The 20,659-nt window shown below is 40.2% G+C and overlaps 1 protein-coding gene across 1 annotated transcript in view; it reads right to left on the bottom strand.

Moving 5' to 3' along the window:
* Positions 1-512: 512 nt before the first annotated feature.
* The window catches only part of CDH11 (cadherin 11), a 185,783-nt gene continuing 165,636 nt past the window's right edge, over positions 513-20,659 (bottom strand). The window contains exon 13 of the mRNA XM_081806498.1: positions 513-582. Within this exon, the coding sequence (XP_081662624.1) occupies positions 528-582 (55 nt within the window). The 3' untranslated portion in view covers positions 513-527. The remainder of the gene's footprint in view (positions 583-20,659) is intronic.

The following is a 20,659-nucleotide window of genomic DNA, read 5'->3' as shown; positions in this document are numbered from 1 at the left end:
GCAGAGGGAAAGAGGCAGAGATGGCAATATTCTTGAAGTCATTGGAGATGTTTGCCTCCCACCTCAGACTCTCTCATTAAGTGAGAAAGTAAATACTTTCTCCCTGCCAGGTTAGTTTGAGTCAGATTTCTTCTACTTGCTACCAAAAGACTTTTTCTCTGTTCCTTTGTACTGTCTACTCCTTTTATCATGCCTTCTTTCAAATTCCTGATCTTTCTTCAACAGTGACATGACCAGCTCCAAAGACAGGGCTGCCCCCAGTGCACAGTTTTATGGGAACATACGAAGGTCAAATGCTGAATGCCCATGGGTGCTGCCTCCCTTCACCCCTGCCACGTACATCCTGAGCACACCAGATGGGATGCTGTTTCAGGGGCTTGCTGTGTGCTTGCTGATGAATTCCAAGGGGATCAGCCTCAGAGAATTGCAGCATCTTTCAGCGCCGAGGCCTTTGCAAATTCAAAGGACAGCCAGAAATAAATTAAGCCTCTTCCAAACCAGTGGGCTCCAGGAGTCGGATTTACAGCTCAGAAACAAGCTTCTTCCTCCAGAAGCAGGTAGACCATCTCGGCAGTTTTCTCTCTACAATATAAGAATAATGTTGCACCATATTTTAAGTGAAATGAAGTAATCTTTGCTATTCAAATACCATATAATCCTAAGGTCAATCATTAGCCCAGGATTCACCAGGTCTGACAGGCATACGTTAAAGCAAGAGGAGGAATGTGTGTGTGACTAATGTCCACATCCGTGTCCACATCTACATCTCTATCTGTATCTGCATCTTCCATTCCTGTTCTAAACTTCCTCGGGATCGGATCTATAACCTTTGTTATTCTGGAATATCAGTTGTCCCCAATCTTGTCTAGTCTATCCACAGCTCATTCAACAAAGCTTTAATGATCACCTACTGTATGCTGACACGAGGTGCCAGGAACACAGAAGTACATGAGACAAGTCCCCACTCTTATTTTATACTGTACATGGCCCATTTCACAGTCACATTTTGTGTATACTTTTTCTTCTCTCTTCAGGACCCTCCGTCTCCTCATGTGCATTTGTCCAAATTCTTTCCAAACTTCACAGCCTATGAAGTCATCTCTAAGATATCCAATGTAGACATGGTGTTTTCTTTTCTCTTCTAGATTCTCATAGCATATTAGCCCTCTCTTTTGGCCTATAATGCATTTGGTCATTTAGTAGTTATTTATATGCACACCATCTCTGCAAATCACCATCCCATCACAAACATACGCACACATGTGTCTATATGTGTAATGTATGTTACCTACGATGGACACATGCACATCCTAGGTGTGTACATGCTAGGTAATACCAACTATAGGCTTAGTACTGAGTCTGACACATTGTAGGTCTTTAAAAAATAAAAGAATGTTTCATGACCATGCAAATGACTGACTTAAACTCCCCTTGAGTATAGAATCCTTCCCACTAAGAATTCCTCATTAGAGAAAGTGATTCTCTGAGGTGGTTGTATTTCCCAACTAAAATGCTGAGATCTATTCGCACTGGACAGAATGAATTGCTTCCCTCTGACTCAAGCATGTGTTTGAGGGGTAACATAACAAGTTCCTATAACGACCACCAAAAAGGATGGTATTGATTGCTGAAATTGGCAGGTACATGTCCTATAGGTGGATTATTCATTTAAGAAAATTGCAAGGATTGAGAGCTGAAAGGTCATCAGGACAGATGACAGGTTGTAATTTCAATATGTGGCCTCACACCATAATAGGAAAGGGCCCATTTGTCACATCTGGGTGATAAATCTTCTACGTGCCTCTTTATTGAGCATAAAGCCATGCAAGCTGTCAGCAGCTATGGCCTGGGCATCCTAATCTGAGAAATGGGGTAAGGTTTACTTTATCAGAAGTACTGTCCACGGGGAAAGAAGTGAAAGCAGCATTTGTTAAAAGCATGAAGCATGCATCAAACCTGGCAAAGCACATTTTCACAAATGCTATCAAATCTCATAGTCACAAAAGCCTCGTGAGTCAGATGTCATTTTTGTTTTCCAGATGGAAAATCTGAAGTCCCCAGGGATGGCAGGGCCTAGCAAGGTCCTCTAGATATAAGCAGAAATTGGGATCAGAATCAGCATCTAAACGGATTCTGGGGCCCGTAATCTCACCACTAAGCCATACAGAGTGAAGACACCTTAGAGGAGCAATTGCTGACTTCAGGCAACTCATTCTCTCGGCCTCAGCTTCCTCATCTGTGACCTGGGAATAGATGCGGTGGAAAGGTATGTAAGCGCTGGAGGAGTCTTAAAGCTTCTATACATCCCTTTCCAATGTCAGAGCATTTTACTCACACTTTCAGATAGAGGAATACTTATACTGTACAGATGAGGATAATGCTATATATTGGAGAGAGCACTCTCTCTCTCTCTCTTTGTTATTCATCTATCTAATTCATTTATGATCCAGTCTATTAAGTTTAACATTAGCACTGGGAATATAACCCTTCCTCCATCTCATGGAAACAGCAGAATTAATCTTGAATTCTTGGTTCCCTAAAAATCCATGCTTAGAGTGCCCCTTACCTTCCACTTGCTATGAAATATATAAGTGAACAACAGATAGTTACCTCCCGCCCCCAACATTTTCTGAACTGCCGTAGAGGAAGAAGAGCAGAGAAAAGATTAGACTCAATCAGAGCTACTCGAATCCCAATTCCTCCTGTAAAAGTTGTGTGAGCTGAAATCATCAAGTTAGATCACCTTCATGAGGTTCAGTCTCCTCATCTCTAAAATGGGGACATTATTTGATTCACGGCTTCATTTTCAGTATCCAAAGGGATGACATATGCAGAATCCCTGCTCTCTAGCATACAGTAATCACATGGTAAGTAGTTCCTAGGCAGTTCATACTGGTTCTTAGGTGTTAGTATACCTGAGTGGACATAGGAAAAACCCCTGGATGATGCATCTTTAGGAGCCACCCAGAAGTGTATGTTCATTACAGACACTGACTTCATCTAAACTAATCACTATCCAAACAGCAAACCAGAAGAATCACTTATGCAGCTAGCTAGTACACACCATTTGGCAGCAGAAAGAGGTTCTATCGTGTGCTTTCCTGAGCACTGGAAGATTTTTAGGGAAGAATGGTGGATGGCAGAGGTGGGAAGAAGAGTCCTATAAACATGGAAATTGCACTGCAAGTCATTTCAGTCTTTCTGAGAATACTGTTGTTCACATAGACAGCTGTCCAGCACTCTTTGGCGAAAAAGGTACATCTTCACTCCATTTAGCTGTGACTAACCAAAGTAATTGAGGAACTTACTTTCCTATAATAATAGTAGGGATGAAACTGATGATGTAACAATAGTCCTGCCCCCTTCTTGTTCCTATTGCGAGGAGACTCAGATGAGCATTTTTTGGTCATCAGATCACAGCATTCCTATATGGGAAGTACTCTTTTTTAAAGATTTATTTACTTGAGAGAGAGGGAGAGAGAGAGCGCAAAAGAGAGTGAGCAGGGGAGAGGGGCAGAAGCAGAGAGAGAATTCCAAGCAGACTCCCCTCTGAGTGCAGAGCCCAACGTGGGGCTTGATCTCACGACCCCCGAGATCATAAACCCAGCTGAAATCAAGAGTCAGATGCCCAACTGACTGCGCTACCCAGGTGCTCCAGGAAGTACGATTTTTATCCCTATTTTATATGAAAGTAAAATGAGTCTCACAGAGATTCCTCACATTGCTTGAGATCACACAGCTGGTTAGTGGCAGCACTAGGGCCAAACTCAGCTCTGGGCCATTGAATACTCCACCAAACTGGATTACAGATAATAACATTTAAGAATAAATGGGCGGGGCGCCTGGGTGGCTCAGTCGTTAAGCGGCTGCCTTCGGCTCAGGTCATGATCCCAGAGTCCTGGGATCGAGTCCCACATCGGGCTCCCTGCTCAGCAGGAAGCCTGCTTCTCCCTCTCCCACTTCCACTGCTTGTGTTCCTGCTCTCACTGTCTCTGTCTCTGTCAAATAAATAAATAAAATCTTTAAAAAAATAAAAAATAAAAATAAAATAAAAATAAATGGGTTCTCCAAAGAAGATATATAAATGACCAGTAACAACATGACAAGATGTTCAACATTACAAATCATTAGGGAAATTCGATCCCAAACTGCAATGAGATATCACCTTATACCCAGTAGGATGGCTACTAGCAAAAAACAAACCAAGCAAAGCAAAACAAAACAGAAAATAACAAGTGTTAGCAAAGATCTGGGATAATGATCTTTTGCACCAGTGTTGGGAATGTAAAATGGAATAGCCATTGTCAAAACCAGTATGGGGTTTCTCAAAAAACTAAACATCAAATTACCGTATGATCTAGCAATTCCACTTTTGGATATATACTCAAAAGAATTGAAAGCAGGGTCTAGAAGATATATTTGTACACCCACGTTTATAGCAGCATTCATCACAAAGCAACCCACGTGTCCATGAAAGAATGAATAAGCAAGATGTGGTATGTACATTCATACATACAACGGAATATTCTTCAGCCTTAAAAAGGAAGGGGATTCTGACATGTGCTACAACATGGATGAACCTCCGAGGACATTATGCTAAGTGAAATCAACCAGTCAACAGAACACAAATTCAGTGTGACTGCACTCATATGAGGTACCTAGAGTAATCAAGTTCATAGAGACAGAAAGTAGAAGGGGAAGCATGAGGAATTATTGTTTATAGATTTTCAGTTTGGGAAGATGAAAACAGTTGTGGAGATGGATGGTGGTGATGGTTGAATAACAACGTGAATACACGTAATGTCACTGAACTATACATTTAAAAAAATGGTTAAGATGGTAAATTTTATATGTGTACTTTACCACAATTTGAAAAAATGGAAAAAACAAATGGGATCCATGACTAAACGAAAGACACGGAAATTGATCATACTCTCATGTTGAGCTTACACTAGCTCATGCTAGATATATCCTTTGTGAATATTTCACAAAAGCCTGAGAGGAAGCAGTATTATTTTAGCTGTAATTTGAATGAAGCTGCTCAGAGAGGCCAAGTGACTTGCCAAGGGCACACATCTCTTCATAAGCAGAGTTGAAGGATTTCATCAGATGCCAGGTCAATTTTGGGGAAAGGTATTCTATATCCTCGGGAGGAACATCTGTCTTTTAACCATGAGTCAGCATCAGGGTTGGCACCACCATAAATATACTGTGCATAAAAGAAACTAAGTCTGGGAGAGGAGGAAGTTGCTAGAGTTAGAAGGAATATGGGGAAATGGGAGAAAAATATCTACCCATCGGAAGAGGCAGGAGATTGTGCCTGAGCCCGAGCTGAGGATTCGGAGGAAGTTTTCTTTCAGCAAATACTTGTTAAACAAATGAAATTTATGTTAATACATGGACAAATGATCGCAGTCGAGGAACAGTTTTTGGAATGTCCTAGCAATATTCCAGGTGTTCCAATGTAGGCAGCTTCAGGGGACATAAGGAGAATCTCCCCTGCAAGGGAGGCCAGCAGAAAGTGGGAGCATCAGATACTGAGTCCTAGACAGGGGCGCAGAGCTGCCTCCCTTGTATGTCAGAACTCTTAAGACTGAGGCAGAAGAAACCAGTCTCTGCCGCCAGGGGAGTTTTGATGGCAACCACAAATTGTCTAGCGTTGTAGCACAATAAAAAGGCAGAAGGTGCGAGTACCCAGGAGATGCACTGGTGGAAGACAAGAAGAAGGAACTAACACATGGAGCCCTTATTTTGTGGCAGGTGCCGTGTCAAGCATGTTGCAAGCCTTGCATTGTTGATGTGTGGAGACATCAGGAGGCAGGATCTATGTTTTTACAAATGAGGCCACTAAAGTACAGAGAGAGATTTTTCCCATTCCCCTCATGCATGACTGGGAAGATGGGGACCCAGGTGGTCTGACATTACCCATGTGCTCCTCGGGGCTGCAGACTCCTCGGGGCAGGGGTGCCCTTGCACCCCAGGCCTTGGTGCAAGCAGACTACCCTGGCTTTTAATTCCTTGCAGATTGGGAAGTGACTGGAGACAATAACCCCACTCTGTTGGGGTGATAAGGTGGGAAGTGGGCGTGAAGGACTGCCTGGGCCTTTGGGTGTGCACGTCTGGGCAGAGAGTGGGGAAGGAGGTGGTGTGGCCAGAGTTGAAGGCTGGCATTGCTGAAGTCTAAGGGGAGACATGGTGTCTTTATCAGCCCTTGTCGTGTAGCTCCTGTCTCCTGGAGCCTCTGCCATGGACATGCCCCAGAAGCAGGGCAATGCTGGAAGAAAAGGCCTCCTCTGATCTATTCCCTTATTTCTGGATCTTCTCCCACTTTTGATCTCTCTGGCCATGCTGGGATGTCCAGTTCCAATAACAACGGACGGTTACTGCTCATCTTCCCTTCCCGTCTTTGCCTCTGTGATAGTCCTCCTTCGTTTCTAAGATACTAAAATATTGTATGTCACAGCATTTTCTTTAAATAATAAATTTATGGCAGCAAAATTGGAACAGCCTTCGAAGCACATTTTTGAGATGAACCTTGGCTTGATGTATTACAACATTTAAAGCAGGAATTCCACACACAAAGGACTCATCAGGACCTGATATGATTAGATACATATGAAAAAAAAAAAAAAAGCAGTGATGGGAAAGGCAGGCCCTTCTCTGACCTTTGTTTCCCACAGTCAATAGTAATCTTGTTCCTTTTTAATGACATCCACAGCTCTTGCCTAATGAAAATTCTCCCACTATGAGCTTCTGTTGGAAGAAGAATGCACCAGAACAATGCACATGTCCACATCTGGGTGCATACAGGGATATGTTAGCCAAGCTGAAAGGACAAACCTTTATAATGACCCAGGCTTTTTTTCTGAAAACCGATGTTAGCTATTCCCCGTTTGTGTTTATCTCGAGGGCAGTATAAATTATGGCAAGTTGGAATAAAGAATATAATTCTTTGTCCCTGATTTAATAATGCGGGGGCAACTTCAGAGGCATATTTCTAAATTGCCCTTTTAATTTATTGTAATGCATTAGTCAGACATGGGAAGGGAGTGGATGTAATTACCATACTTTTTGGAGATTATACACAGTTCGATGGTTGACACTTCAAAATCAAGGTGGCCCTTTTGGGTAAATTATGATTTCTTAATTTTGTACTATTGCATTTTAAGTCACCTTTGAAATTTTATAATAACCTATAACTGATTGGCTTAGTGAACTGCATCTTAATTGAAATATATGTCTAAAAGCTATTTTAATTAGCTGTTACACAGGCATTTACCAGACAGGCTGCTGCAGGCACAATGCAAATAAATAAATACATGAAAAAGTAAGTACATAAACGATCTGTGTCCATCAGCTCTGTCTGATGGCGACGTTCTGCTTCAGAGCACTGAACTGTGAACAGGGCTCGAGGGGTAGTGACAGAAAGACTAAAACCAGCACCTCTGATTGGACCTAGACTTCAGTCCAGGGAAATGGCTGATTTTTCATCCTAGTTATCATACCCCACTGAATTTCCTCCATCCATTTGCCCAGTTGCTGTTTCAAAACCAAGGTCTTCTGGACAAGGCTTAGTTTAGATCTGGAATCCTGGGTTTCTTACAGAGAATTAAAGGACCATATTTTACAAGGGATTTCTGTATATCACTCATGGGGAGGAAGAATGAAAACCAATGCAAATAATGCTTCAAAGACTACTTTTAAAAAAACTGATTTCTTTTAATCCGGGTGGCAATTACAGCAACATACACATGTGTTAGAAGTCACTCCACTGTACCTTAAAGTGTATTTACTATGTGTGATTTATACCTCAATTAAGAATAAACAAGTATTAGAAAGAAAACAAAAATCCAGTCTGCCTGCATTCCTAGTCTGCTTGACTATTTTAACATGGTGTCTACTGATTAGGAGAGCCACTAATTGCTTGGGAGGAAACCAAAAGCTAAAGGTTTTGTTTGTTTGTTTGTTGCCACTTCATGTTTAAAAAGCTCACTATCATATAGTACCTTCTACGTTCACAGCACACAATTTAAAATGAACCAAACAAAAATGTCTCAAATTTCTGGAAAAATTTGAAAAACCCATCCAAAAGGGTTTCCAAAAGGAAACCCTTATGATGCTGAAGGACATGAAATTGTACAATTTTAAGATGGGGGAACAAGAAAGAAAGGAAAGAAGGGAAGGAAGGAAGGAAGGAAGGGAGAGAAAGGAAAGAAAGGAGGGAGGGAGGGAAGGAAGAAAGGAAGGAAGAAAGAAAGAAGAGGAGGGTGGGGGGTATAAAGCTGAGCCTGTTTATAACATATTTAACCAGCCAATTACACTGTTAGCCCACAATGACAAATTTCTCTCCGAATACAGCTTAGCTGTTCCTTGTTCGTGGCACTAATTTTCTTCCAATTTGCCACTGTTTCATAAAGTTTTGTCAATCATAAGCATTTTTATAGAAGACTGAAATGGCGAGTTAATGGTTTACTCCAAAAGAGAGGAACACCGGGCTAAAACAGCTGCAGCATTTACACAGTGACTGAGAATGCCAATGTAATGAAGGAGCAAGCCAGCAATTAAAGGGAAGGAAATGCTCACGGAATGAAATTCTAATGTGGGGAGTTCGCTAATTTGTAAATCTACTGAGGATTGTTTAAGCATGTTCCTTTTGATCACTAAAAATTCTGGTGGCCGTTTGTATTCCCTCTGAAGGTCCCCAAACTGGCATCTGCAAACTTAGCAAAGTGGAGCAGGAAGGCAGTCAAGCCGGACCAAGAACACCGGTGAGTGTGCCTTTCTTGTAAAACTCTGAGCCGAGGACAGAACTGACGTGGGTCTTAAAGATGGTGAATTGAAAAGATAAAAGAAAGTAAAAACGATCTTAGACGAATTCTAGTCCAGAATTTACCTGCCCCATACTGTTTTTTTTTTCTCCTTTGAAAGCTGGAGAAGGATGAAATAGGATATAAAAGCTAAACACTGATACGTAAGTCTCTGCATTAGGAAGCTTGACATATCTAAAATAGATTTGGGGGGAAGGGTGTGTCTGCCACTAAGCATTTGCCAAAAATGGCTTTGCCTGCTCTCAGCTCTTTTTGTTCATTCTGAATCCTTAAGTTATCAAGTCTGTTCCTGACAGCATCCCATAAAAGACCTCCTCTGATACATGTTTACATTAAATGATTTCTTTTGGCTTAACCCCCACAGTATTTCCAAGCCTTTGTCATCCCTCCAATCATTTGATGGCGTGTGTATGATCTTACTAACAATTTTCTTCTTAATTTTGCAATGTTCTGTTGTGATCTCTTGCTACACTTCTATACTGAGATTCGAGTTCCACTCAATCCCTTTGCCTTTAGTACTCCTGCTTTTGCTCATATATTTGAAGGAACTTTTTCCTGGTTTGTGAATCAGAGAACAAAACGGACACAAGGACTAGTGAAAATAAAGTTCCTTCACATCCTCTTTGGAAGTAAAAGGGAGATGGGTCAAAATGAGCGGGTAAGGAAAACAGGCTTAGCAGACAACTAGGAAAAGATGCAGTTGGGCAAGTCAGCTGTGAGCACTAAAAGCTGTGCTTTTGCGGGGAGGGGCTGCAGGAGCCCTCTGGTCACCAAACAGGAAGTCAGGGCAGAATGTAGCACTTCTTGCCCCAGAATGCTGGGACATCCAGAGCTGTCCTCTGTGTTGACATAGTAACCGTAAGGCTTATTATTCTCTGCCATGGAGGGTAGGTGGGAACTCAGGACTGTGGGTAATTTCTGTAGTTCATTCTTTTGAAGAAGGAACTTGGAAAGTAAAAGATTACCAGATGAGCAAAAGTTTGTGAGACTACAGACTAGTGAATGAAAAATTATTAGCTGGCACTTTACAGCTGGGAAAACCAAGGACAGATGAGTCTAAATGAAGAGGCTTCTATTACACATTACATTGTATATGCTCACATCAATTATTAACACAGACAAACACGAGCTTTTTTTTTTTTTTTTTGAGAATGCCCTCTACACCAGGCCCTGTGCTAGGTGCTGGGCAAAGTGAGAGAGACTGCCCTCATGGATTTTGCAGGCTACTAGAGTAGACAGTCCTTAGAAACTAATATACGAGGAGTTTGGTTTTGTTTTGGCCACTTTGGGGAAAGGAGTTTATTTTGATTTTCAGATTTAAATAGTATGGTTATGTTTGCTGATCATAGAAACATTACGTGCTCCTTCATAAACACGGCGTCACACCATGCATGATGCTCTCTAAACTGCTCACGTAATTCATCAATAAGCACAGCGCATTTTCCAACGTCAAAATAGGCTTCATCATTTTTTTTTTTCCAGTGGTTGCATGGTAATTCATTGCATGAATTTCCGCTAGTCTTCAGCTCTTTATCTCTTTCAATCATATTATCCCTGATTTTAAATATGGTTCTTTGTGATTTTACTCTTGTTTTGGAAGCATGTTAGGCAAAATGCTTGACAATGTTTTGTAAGCTATGAACACAGTGCAAACACAATGCAAAAAAATTATATTTCTTTCTTTTCTGTTTCAAAAATTTCGTTTCACATAAACCAGGATCAAATCCTGGCTCTTCCAATCAAAAGAGATTTTTTGAGGGGTGCCTGGGTGGCTCAGTCGGTTAAGCATCCGACTCTTGGTTTTAGCTCAGGTCATGATCTCAGGGTCCTGAGATTGAGCCCCACAGCAGGCTCCCCACTCAGCAGGGAGTCTCCTCTCCTTTTCCTTTGTCCCTCCCCCCACTCATAAACACATACTCTCTCTCTAAAATAAATAAATAAATCTTTTTTAAAAAAGAGGTTTTTTTGTTTTATTTTTACTTCACTGAAACATTATCTCCTCATTTTCAGAATAGGGATACCTGTGTCTCAGGGTTCTCCCAAGGTCCAATTTGTCAATTCAGGTAAAATGCTTAGTCTTGTACTTGACATACAGTAAATTGCCAATACACATTAGGTATCTTTTTTGCTGCTATTGCTCCAGTCTGGGATCTCATCGTCTCTGATATAATTTCTTCCTACCTGGACTCCTTGTTGTTGAGTCAGGTTCTCCTCACCATAGATAGGCTTGAAATGCTTATAAGCACTGTGTGGGCATGAATTCAAATAGTCTTCCAACAGCCCTTAGGCAGGTACCATGATCATTGTCATCTTATAGGTAAGAAGGCTCAGAGAATTTAGGCAAATCGTCTAAGATCATTCTGCCTATAGATACCTCTCTGAGGTGGTGGGCAAACTAGAGAAGGGAAAGTCAAAGTTGAGTCTGCAGAGGTAAGCGATAGTCGTATAACATAAAGCACCTTTTGCACTGCAATAAGAAACATGAGTTTAAAGAGCTCAGCTTCAGTATAAGAGCAGATAATGGGATCCAACCAGAGGTAATCCAAGAGAGGCTATTATGTAAGTCAGGTGGAGCATGAAGTGGTTGAGACTTATGGTCATGTCCCCAAGCTTCAAACTGACCTGACCACAGTGATAATATCATTTACTATTTATTGAACATACTATATACTGTCACCATTTGAGTCGGAGATAGAGTCAAGATCAAATACCAGGATTGATCAGGATTGCAAAGCGCACCATCTTTTTGAATTAGCCCTATATGAATGGGACCACATTTGAGATTCTGAAACAGAGATGTCCAATGTGATCTCTTTGATTAGAAATTCCAGCAGGAGAAGAGAACAAACCAAACTCCTAGTCATTCCTGTTGTCCATATCTAAATTCATGAAGTTGTTCAAAAAAGAGAAAAAACATTATCTTCCAAATGTATCATTTGTTTCAGAACTCTCTAAGAGAAACAAACATCGATATAATATAGTCATACTGAGTAGCTTGATGTATAGTAAGGGAAGGACTACATATTATGACAGATGGCAGCGTGCAGAGGAAAATTCCTTTGCCAACGTGATAACTTCTGCTTTGATAATACATTAAAACCCAATGAGAAATCTCTAAGGAATGTGGTTTGATGGGTTGGGGTAGAGGAAAGCCCAGAATAAATAGCCATTTTATATGAGATCACACACCAAAGAGTTGTTTTCACTAAGACTGAAATGACTAACCACCAGCCCATCAGACAGCAGGATAGAGTAGACCCTTTATAATGCATGTATGAGTAGGTATGTCTCAAGGGGACCCCCATGATAATGTTGTTGATGTAGTTTCCGAGAAGGGTGATACTACCTTATCCTGGAGAGAGCCTGAGTTACAGAAACCCAGTTTCTCCCCTTAACCCACACTCATTATCATCAAGAAATGCCCTCATATTTGACTGTGTTTCAAATGACAGGTTAGAGCTGAGAGAAAACTTTCATAAATTATTCTGGCTTATTTTATGATGTGCACCAGTTGGCAGAAAGGAATTCCATTAATCTGAAATTGCTTCCTTAAAAGAAAATTCAAAAACAAAAATCAAAAGGATCATCTCATCCTGATATGGAATGATGGGCCTTTCAATCCTGTTATTCTTTACCCAGTATTATCTATGCCTGACACTACAGCTAATTATTGCCCAGAAGATCCAAAGAGAAAAGTTAAAATTCATTTATGAATTCATTCATTCAGCAATTTAAATATATCCTTTTCCAAGAACTATGCTAAGATCTAGGAATCCAAGGATGATTAAGACTGCTCGGTGCTCTCAAGAAGTGAGAAGACCCATAAATCAACAGCTATGGTGTAATACGATTAGTTCTATAGTGTGGGTGTCTGAGTGTGTCTGTGTGTGCGCGTACATATATCTGATAAGAATGGCAAAGTTTATCTTAAAAGGCAAAGGATGAAAGGAGATAAGATCACAGACAATGAAGCCGCTGAGGTTTTGGCCAGAATGAACCAAACCTCCCTACATCAAGACAAGGATGCTCAATGGAAATATTTTAGAACAGATAAAAGGAAGGCATGTGTCATAAAACAGCTAGCAATGTTTAAGAAGATTCTTTGTTCTAAAATACAATGCTTCCTGAAAATAGAAAAAGCTTCATAAGAATGGCACCTTCTTCTCGAGTTGTTGTGAAGACAGAAGGAAGCATGTATAAGACCCAAGTCTAATGGGTAGTGCATGGCCAGTACCGTTTACTTCACCTCCTCACCTGGGATCCCTCAACCTTTTCTGCTATTCACACGGTGAAACTAAGCCTATGGGGTCTTTATTCAAAGAGAACTAAGCTCTTTAGTGTGTTCCGACTCTTCTGACATTTTAAATACATAAACATCAAGTTACATCAACAAAAAATCCCTTTCAACCTTTGTAGTCTAAGCCTATGTCACCAGCTTACCATATCCACTGTGGAGAATTACTGAGCCACTCTTGCTAAAAATGTGAACCCTTTCTACTTCTTCTCTACACATCAGCTTCATACGTTCAGTTCCTATAAATAGCTCACCTCTCTATCAAATTTATAAAATTGATGGACCCTCTAGTTGGAAAAATATCATGTGCATTTGATCTGTTTACTGACATTGTTAGAAAGTTCTTGCTTTTATTGAGATGAATTTTGCCTCTCCCTGTTCCAACCCCACCTAGAATAAGTGGGACCCCTCTTGATCATGACACACATTCAGAGTGGGCATCATCCTCCTTCTCCCAACCCTCAAGAGTATTATTTGAAGCAAGGTGGCTGATTCTTAACTATCTGGGGAGAAGAGATCTGTGGAGGAGTCTAGGTGGGAGAAGGGGTCAGGAAACACACCGGCAAAGAAAGTACTTGAACAAATCTTAAAGGAAGAGAAAAAGATGACTGGCCTTTTTCAATTGTTTGGATGGAGAAACAACTCAACTATCTAATATGATTTGTCAACCTGGGACAGGTGTCACACTGAAGTGAGTTTTCCTTACAGGAATATAGTAATGAGAGAAATGGGCATTGTTCAGGGAAATGGATGATGTTCCCAAGCAGGCACATGCACTTAAATTTCTTTCTTCCTGTGCCTTTCTGGTCTTCCACACATAAATGTTTAATTCTCCATTTTGCCATCAATCAGCTTGCTGCTCTGGGATGGGTCTGTGGATAGAAAGCAGCCCCGTGCGGTCGGCCTAGACCTCCAGATGCACTCAAGGCTCCTGGAGAGCTTCTAACGAGCAGATGTCAGGATGGGGCCCTTGATTAATGATTCCCTGGGACATTCTGACACCCCTGCTTGGACTGGAGAGATAAGAGCCTGGCCACGGCTGTCAGAAAGCCCTGCTTTAGAGGAGAGAGGCCAAGGTCAAAAACATCAGGGAAGTCCTCTGTGAAACACAAGGCTCAGAGTTTCCTCTGGGGCAGTGTGTTGGCCTGCAAAGGTCAGGAAGAGAGCTAAAGATCATTCTGTCTACTCAAAGACAAACAAGAGACAAGACAGATGGTGTTAAAGGGGAGACCAGAGACAGGAGGAAGAATCCACAGATAATTGAGGCAGAAGGCGCCTGGGGATTTGTTCTGGAATGCATGATTTCATTTATCAGAGGAAGGACTGTTTTGTGTCACCAGCCATTGGGTCTGCTTACTTGGGAGGGGTGGTAATCTGCTCAATGCAGGAACACCTCAAATTACAGAACTTTTTGATAAACTGCAGCTTCAAGTTTTCAAGGGCTGGAAACAATATTCTTCGTGGTATGTGTCCTCACCAAGGAAGGCCCCTCTGGTCTCTCACTAAAGAGTACACCGCAAGCTGGGACAGTGCTATCACTGACAAACCCAAGGTGCGATCAACTACCCGAAGTGGAGGCACAAGAACGTTGTCCCCTTGATTTCACCTCTGGAATGCCCCACCTCCCCACCCTACATCAGACCCCTTCTGGCCCTGCTGCCTTAGCCTGGGGCTTTGTCCCGCTCAGCCTCTCCATTACCGTGGTGTCTCTCTGTGTGGTCTCCGTGGCATCTGTCCTACTATTCTCAGTGAGTCTCTAAAACAGTGACCCTCAGATGTTAACAAAGTGTGTGTGTCGGGGTGGGCGGATGAGGGGCTGGGAAGATGGGGAGAGGAAGTTAGCATCCAGTGAGCATTCTTTAAATGTGAACCAGCTTAAAAATATATGTGTGTGTATGTATACGTGTACACATATCTATATGCACATGCTACAAGGATGCATAAAAGCCCATGTGTGTGTTCACACTGACAGATACGTGTGTGTGGTGATATGAATATATAGAAAGACAGTATTTATGTAGCTATCTAGCTATCCCTCTAGTGCACCCTGTAACTTAAGATGCTTCTCACCATCATTCTTGGACATCTATAAAAACAAAGGTCCTGATCATAGGATTTCTTAAAGGTCCCTCCTAGCTCTGTCTCAGACCTTTTTATCTGTGTGAGGATACCTGTTTGTCAGAGGGAGAAAACGTTGACCTTTAACTTTATCATCAGAGGACTGGAACTGTAAGCAGTGTCTCCATTCATCATTCAATAATTATTTATTTACAGATTAGGCACTGAGTGAGATGCTAGAGTTAAAATTATCAGAACAATTTAGTATCTATCCGAAAGCTTTGCAGTTTACTGGAAGAGAGAGGCAAGTGGATGGGCAGATCAGTGGAGTAATTTTTGCAGCCGAGAGGTACACAGGATACTTATCCACCCCCCAACACACACACACACACACACAAACAAAAATAAAACCAAAAGCATGTTCTCTTGTATATGCCAAGTGTGCTATTAGAAAGCAGAGAGTAATTTTAGGAAGTGGTTTTGCTCAAAGAAAACAGGCACTTAAAAAACTAAATTGTAGCAGCAGACAGTTTAAACCCAACAATTAAGCGTCTCTTAATCTTGCTTTGGAATAAAGGAAGAAGAGGAAGACACTAATGAACTCCTGATGGGGCCCGTAATCTGCCATAGGTTGGAGAGATAAGATAGTCAAGAGCCAGAGGGAATCAGAATCAAGGTAAGAAGAAACAGCTGGAACTCCAGTCAGTTTCATGATCTGTAGATGGTGATGGTGATACCCGTCTCTTGCCACCAGGTGCGAAAGTGAAATGATGATGTATAGTAAGCCCACCATCACATGGGGCTAAGAATAGAAGTTTGATAACTGGAAAAAAAAAAAAAGAAATAATATGTGGGCTTAATAAGGTCATAGGATGCCAAGATATCAAATGTATTTTTACATGTTAGCCAAAACAAACGAAAATATTTAAAAAATACATTTACAAAAATACTAGAAAACAGGAAATAGTTAACTGTAAGTTTTAAAAAAATAAGTGCAAGATCTGTACACTAGAAACTATTAAAAAAGAAAGAAATGAAGAAATACCTGAATCAATGGAGAAATAAATCATATTCAAGAAGAAAAAGAAGTTTGATAACTGATAGCCCAGCTTCCTCTCTGTGAGGATGACATCTTACCCTGTCTGTCTGAAATTGTCTTGATGATAGATTTTTAAATTCGATTGTTTATTTTTTTGTTATTGAGTTGTAGTTCTGTAAATATTTCGGACATTAATTCCTTAATAGATGTATGGTTTGACATCAAAAAACTTTACTATTATTTCTTTAGTTAAATCCTTCAAAGGGCTTGAATATTTTTATGACTCTTGATGGTTTGTGTACTACTTTCCAAAAGATTTCGTTGATTTTTCCCATCCCCCCATAGCATGACAATTTACCATTTGACCACAAATTTAAAACACCAAATTACTCTGGGTTTTTTTTTTCTGTTTTTTTGGTTGTATAGCAGATAAAAACATTCCATCTGTGTCCTCATTTCTGCTTATCATTTGTTCTTCCTCACTTGAGAATTTTTCTCTACTAACATATCTATTATAATCTGGGATCATTTTATTAAAATATAAATTCTACAAGTATTTTAGATATCATCACTTTCACTGACGATTTTAAGCAATTTTTTTCTGAATCTGACTTTTTATTGTTTTGTTTTATTTTACTCTAGAGAAAATTTTCATTTTATGGGGGATAAAACTGTTGGATTTTTCCTTTAACACTTATCATTTCAAAATTTACAATTATTTTCTCCCAGAAAGACCTCATAAAGTGTTAATTTTACTTTACTTTCCTATGCTTGGGGATTATTTTATACATAAACCCTTTACCCATCAGGAATCTGTAATCACACGTCAATGCAAAAGATTTACTGACATTTATACCCCTCAAAGATTTGCTAGTTTTACCAACATCATTTATAAAATGGTCCCTTCCCTCCAATTACACAATGATAAGTTGAAGTCATATGGGTAAGTACACATACACTTTTTCCCTTCTGTCTCATTGATCCATTTGTCTGGTTTTGTACAAGCACCACACTGTGTTAATTTTTGCTGCTGTATAATATATCTTTATATCCAAAAGAGCTAGCATCTCCTAATTCTTTAAACCATTACGTGACATGCACATGTCCAAATACATTTTATAGTAATTTCACTGTGTTGCAGGGCATTTCCTTTTGATGTTTTATTTAGGATTATATGAAATATATGTATTAACTTGTAGAGTGAAGATATGTCAAGCAAATGGCTTGGACTCTTTATGGTGAAATTTCATAATATTACCAATGCCCCTTAGGAATCAAAGGAAAGGTGATTATTTTGTGTCTCTACTCAGGACTTAATTTTGATAGCGCTCCCTTAGGACTGAGTTTTTTGCCTACCAGAGGTCTATATGTGTTAAAAGATTTTTATTTCTACTTCCTGACTGTGACATTCATCAAACAGAGCAATAGCAAATCAATGACTGGCAGCAGACCTCGATTTTACCTGCAAACAAAACTGGCTATGCCATGCTGAGCTCGGGTGCATAATCTTGCCTTGAGAACAGGAAAAGGGTCGGGTGATTATGCAGGGCAGTCACGTTGGGGTACCAGCCTTTTTTCTATGCTCAGTTCAAGTATTACTGCTTTTAAATGTCAGCGTATCACCATTGTAAGCATGTGTAGCTATTAAAACTTTTCTTTCCTGAGACATTTCAGGTGGACACCTTGGAGGATGTTGTACATTTAAAATTTTAATCACAACTCCAGGAACAGTGAAGCTTTGGTTAGACCTGGATAGTTGATGAGAAGAGGATGAACTTTAATTAAGGTCCCGCCATAGGCATGGCCCTTGTAGGCACTGCACATAAAACACCACATTCAATTCTCACGAACTCTCTGAGGGAGGGACATTTCTAAATCCTCATTTTATGGCTGGTGACGTTAAGTTTCAGAGTTGGGAGACTGAAGTGTCCATAATGGACATCTTAGCCACTGTTTTGCCTGTTCTTGCTTACTGGCGTATCTTGATAACATTGTGAAGAAGTCTTTCTGAACATACATGTCTGAACACCTCTGAGGACGAGATGCTCATGCCTCTTCCTCCAAATATGGCTCGGTTCATTCTGGGTCAACTCTGGTCTGACCATTTAAAAACAAACAAATGAAAGACACTCTTGATATTAAACTAGATCCAGTTCCCTTACCATTTCTGACCTTAGGCTTTGTTGAAGTCTTCCGACCTCAGGGAAAAGAAGTTCTTATCTTTCTGCTCAGATACAACACAAAGGGATTGGAGGGGCCGACCATTCCCACCAGTGACAAACTCAGCAGATCCAGAGACAGAGAAACTGGTACTGGTTCTGGTATCCTCACAGTTAGGAACTTTAAAAGGACCACACCCGGGCGCCTGGGTGGCTCAGTTGGTTAAGCGACTGCCTTCGGCTCAGGTCATGATCCTGGAGTCCCTAGATCGAGCCCCGCATCGGGCTCCCTGCTCGGCAGGGAGTCTGCTTCTCCCTCTCTCACTCCCCCCTCTTGTGCTCTTTCTCTCTCTCACTCTCTCTCACAGAAATAAATAAAATCTTTAAAAAAATAAATAAATAAATAAAATAAAATAAAATAAAAGGACCACACCCTTCATACTGGGGTATCAAGGGAATCTAGTTTTCCCTCAGCTATCGGGGTTTCCCCTGAAAAATCTCTGGACCTGATCCCGATCCCAGGGTAAGCTGTGTCCTCAACATCCATTTCTAAGATTGGTGTGTTCAAGAACATGTCACCTTTCCTTTTCCTCAAAGTGGAGGGAAGCCAGAATTTTAAATCATTTTTCTTTATTTCCTTTGCAACCTCTCAGGTGATAGCTTTTCAACATCTTGTTTGATCCACCTCTGAATCCCGTGGAGAAGGGATGGGTGACTTGCCCCTTAGTGAGTATTCCTGAAATCTCATTTCTCTTGGCTCTGCTTCAGAGAGGAGCTAGAGACCAGGCCATTCAAGGTTATGCCCTCTAATGAGGGTCTGGAGTAATAGGTTCCGGGTATGGAATTTGATGTCAAGAATGATCAACATCCAATCCATATGAAACTATTTTCTGACTCCAGCTGACCATGCACTTTCCTTTGCAGCTACAACTTCATTAAGTGGGGAAGTGAGTTTCCAACAAGAAAAGGTCAACATTTCCATTCGGGCATTCAAACATCTCCAAGATGGGTTTGAGGCTTTAGAGTTCTATTGATTCTGCCATCCCCATGCTGAGCATAGAACTTTGCCCAAAACAGACGGGCTATGTCAATCAAAGCTCACCAGCAGGGCTATTTATTTCCTGTTTGATTCACAGGGCTATCAAATATTGAAGTTGAAGGGGACCAAAGTAATTCTACTTTAGTATACATTTGCAGATGAGACTTATTTTCACAATTGATACATTACTGAAACTAAAATTCATGAAGAATACAAACTTTTTTTCCTGCATGGATTAGGTCTATGTTTACCAAACACCCATGAAACATAAAAATGCTACAGTTGGGAATTCCAGAGCAGACACTGAATATGTCTAAAAGAAATTATTTTGATTAAGTGACTTAGAAATATAAAACACCATTTATTAGGGAAAAGGGGTCTTGGTTTGGAACATAACAGATATTGGTGGCATTTGCACATGCAAAGATGAAGAATATGCTCCTGAAAGAAGGGATAGTCCATCTGGGAATAGTTTACGTAAATTACAATAATAATGATAGCAACTTCTCAAAATAACTGTATACTTTTTGTATACTTTTATGGCAATTAATTGCTCCCGATAATGTTTGTACTTAAAAAAGATATATATTATATATCTTTATATATGTATATATAAATATATATATCTTTTATACATATACACATATATAATATATATAATAAAGATATATTATATATAATTATATATGATGTATATATAATTACATATATTATATTACACGTGTAAGCCTTTTTTCTAAACAGCATAAGGTGTACAATAGATGTTGTTCATCAATTTTTTAATGAGCCCCATATTTTTGAAGCTTGATCATTCCTTCCTCTGAGTGGATCACATCCACACCTCCTCCCCCACACCTAAAAGATACCTTGTAAAGCTTTCTTGACATCTTGAAAAGTCTTTCTTTTCCAAGTTGGCCTTTGTCTTTCCATTCCAAGATCACCTGCTTTAATTTTAAACACTAGCAGTGAATGTTTCAAATCAGCATTACATAAAACGATCCAATCACCCATAACCATATCACCCTGATCCAAGGGGTATTTACAAAACTTCTAATAAAATGCCTTCACTTTATTTTGTAAATATACATAGATCTCCAGCACCTCTATATCTTTAGCATCTTGGTTAATTAAGTTCATAGGTTTCATACTTTACTTTTTTTGCTTGTTAAAGAGAGATCAACTTCTCCCACTTTAAGCTTTCTTATTCTTCTTTTCTTTGAACTTTTCTTTATAGGTGGCTAG

Source organism: Leptonychotes weddellii, chromosome 16 (genome assembly GCF_054177405.1).
Source record: "Leptonychotes weddellii isolate Sample4059 chromosome 16, ASM5417740v2, whole genome shotgun sequence".
Lineage (NCBI taxonomy): Eukaryota > Metazoa > Chordata > Mammalia > Carnivora > Phocidae > Leptonychotes > Leptonychotes weddellii.
Note: the sequence above shows the minus strand (reverse complement) of the source record. Positions and strands in the feature narration are given on the sequence as shown.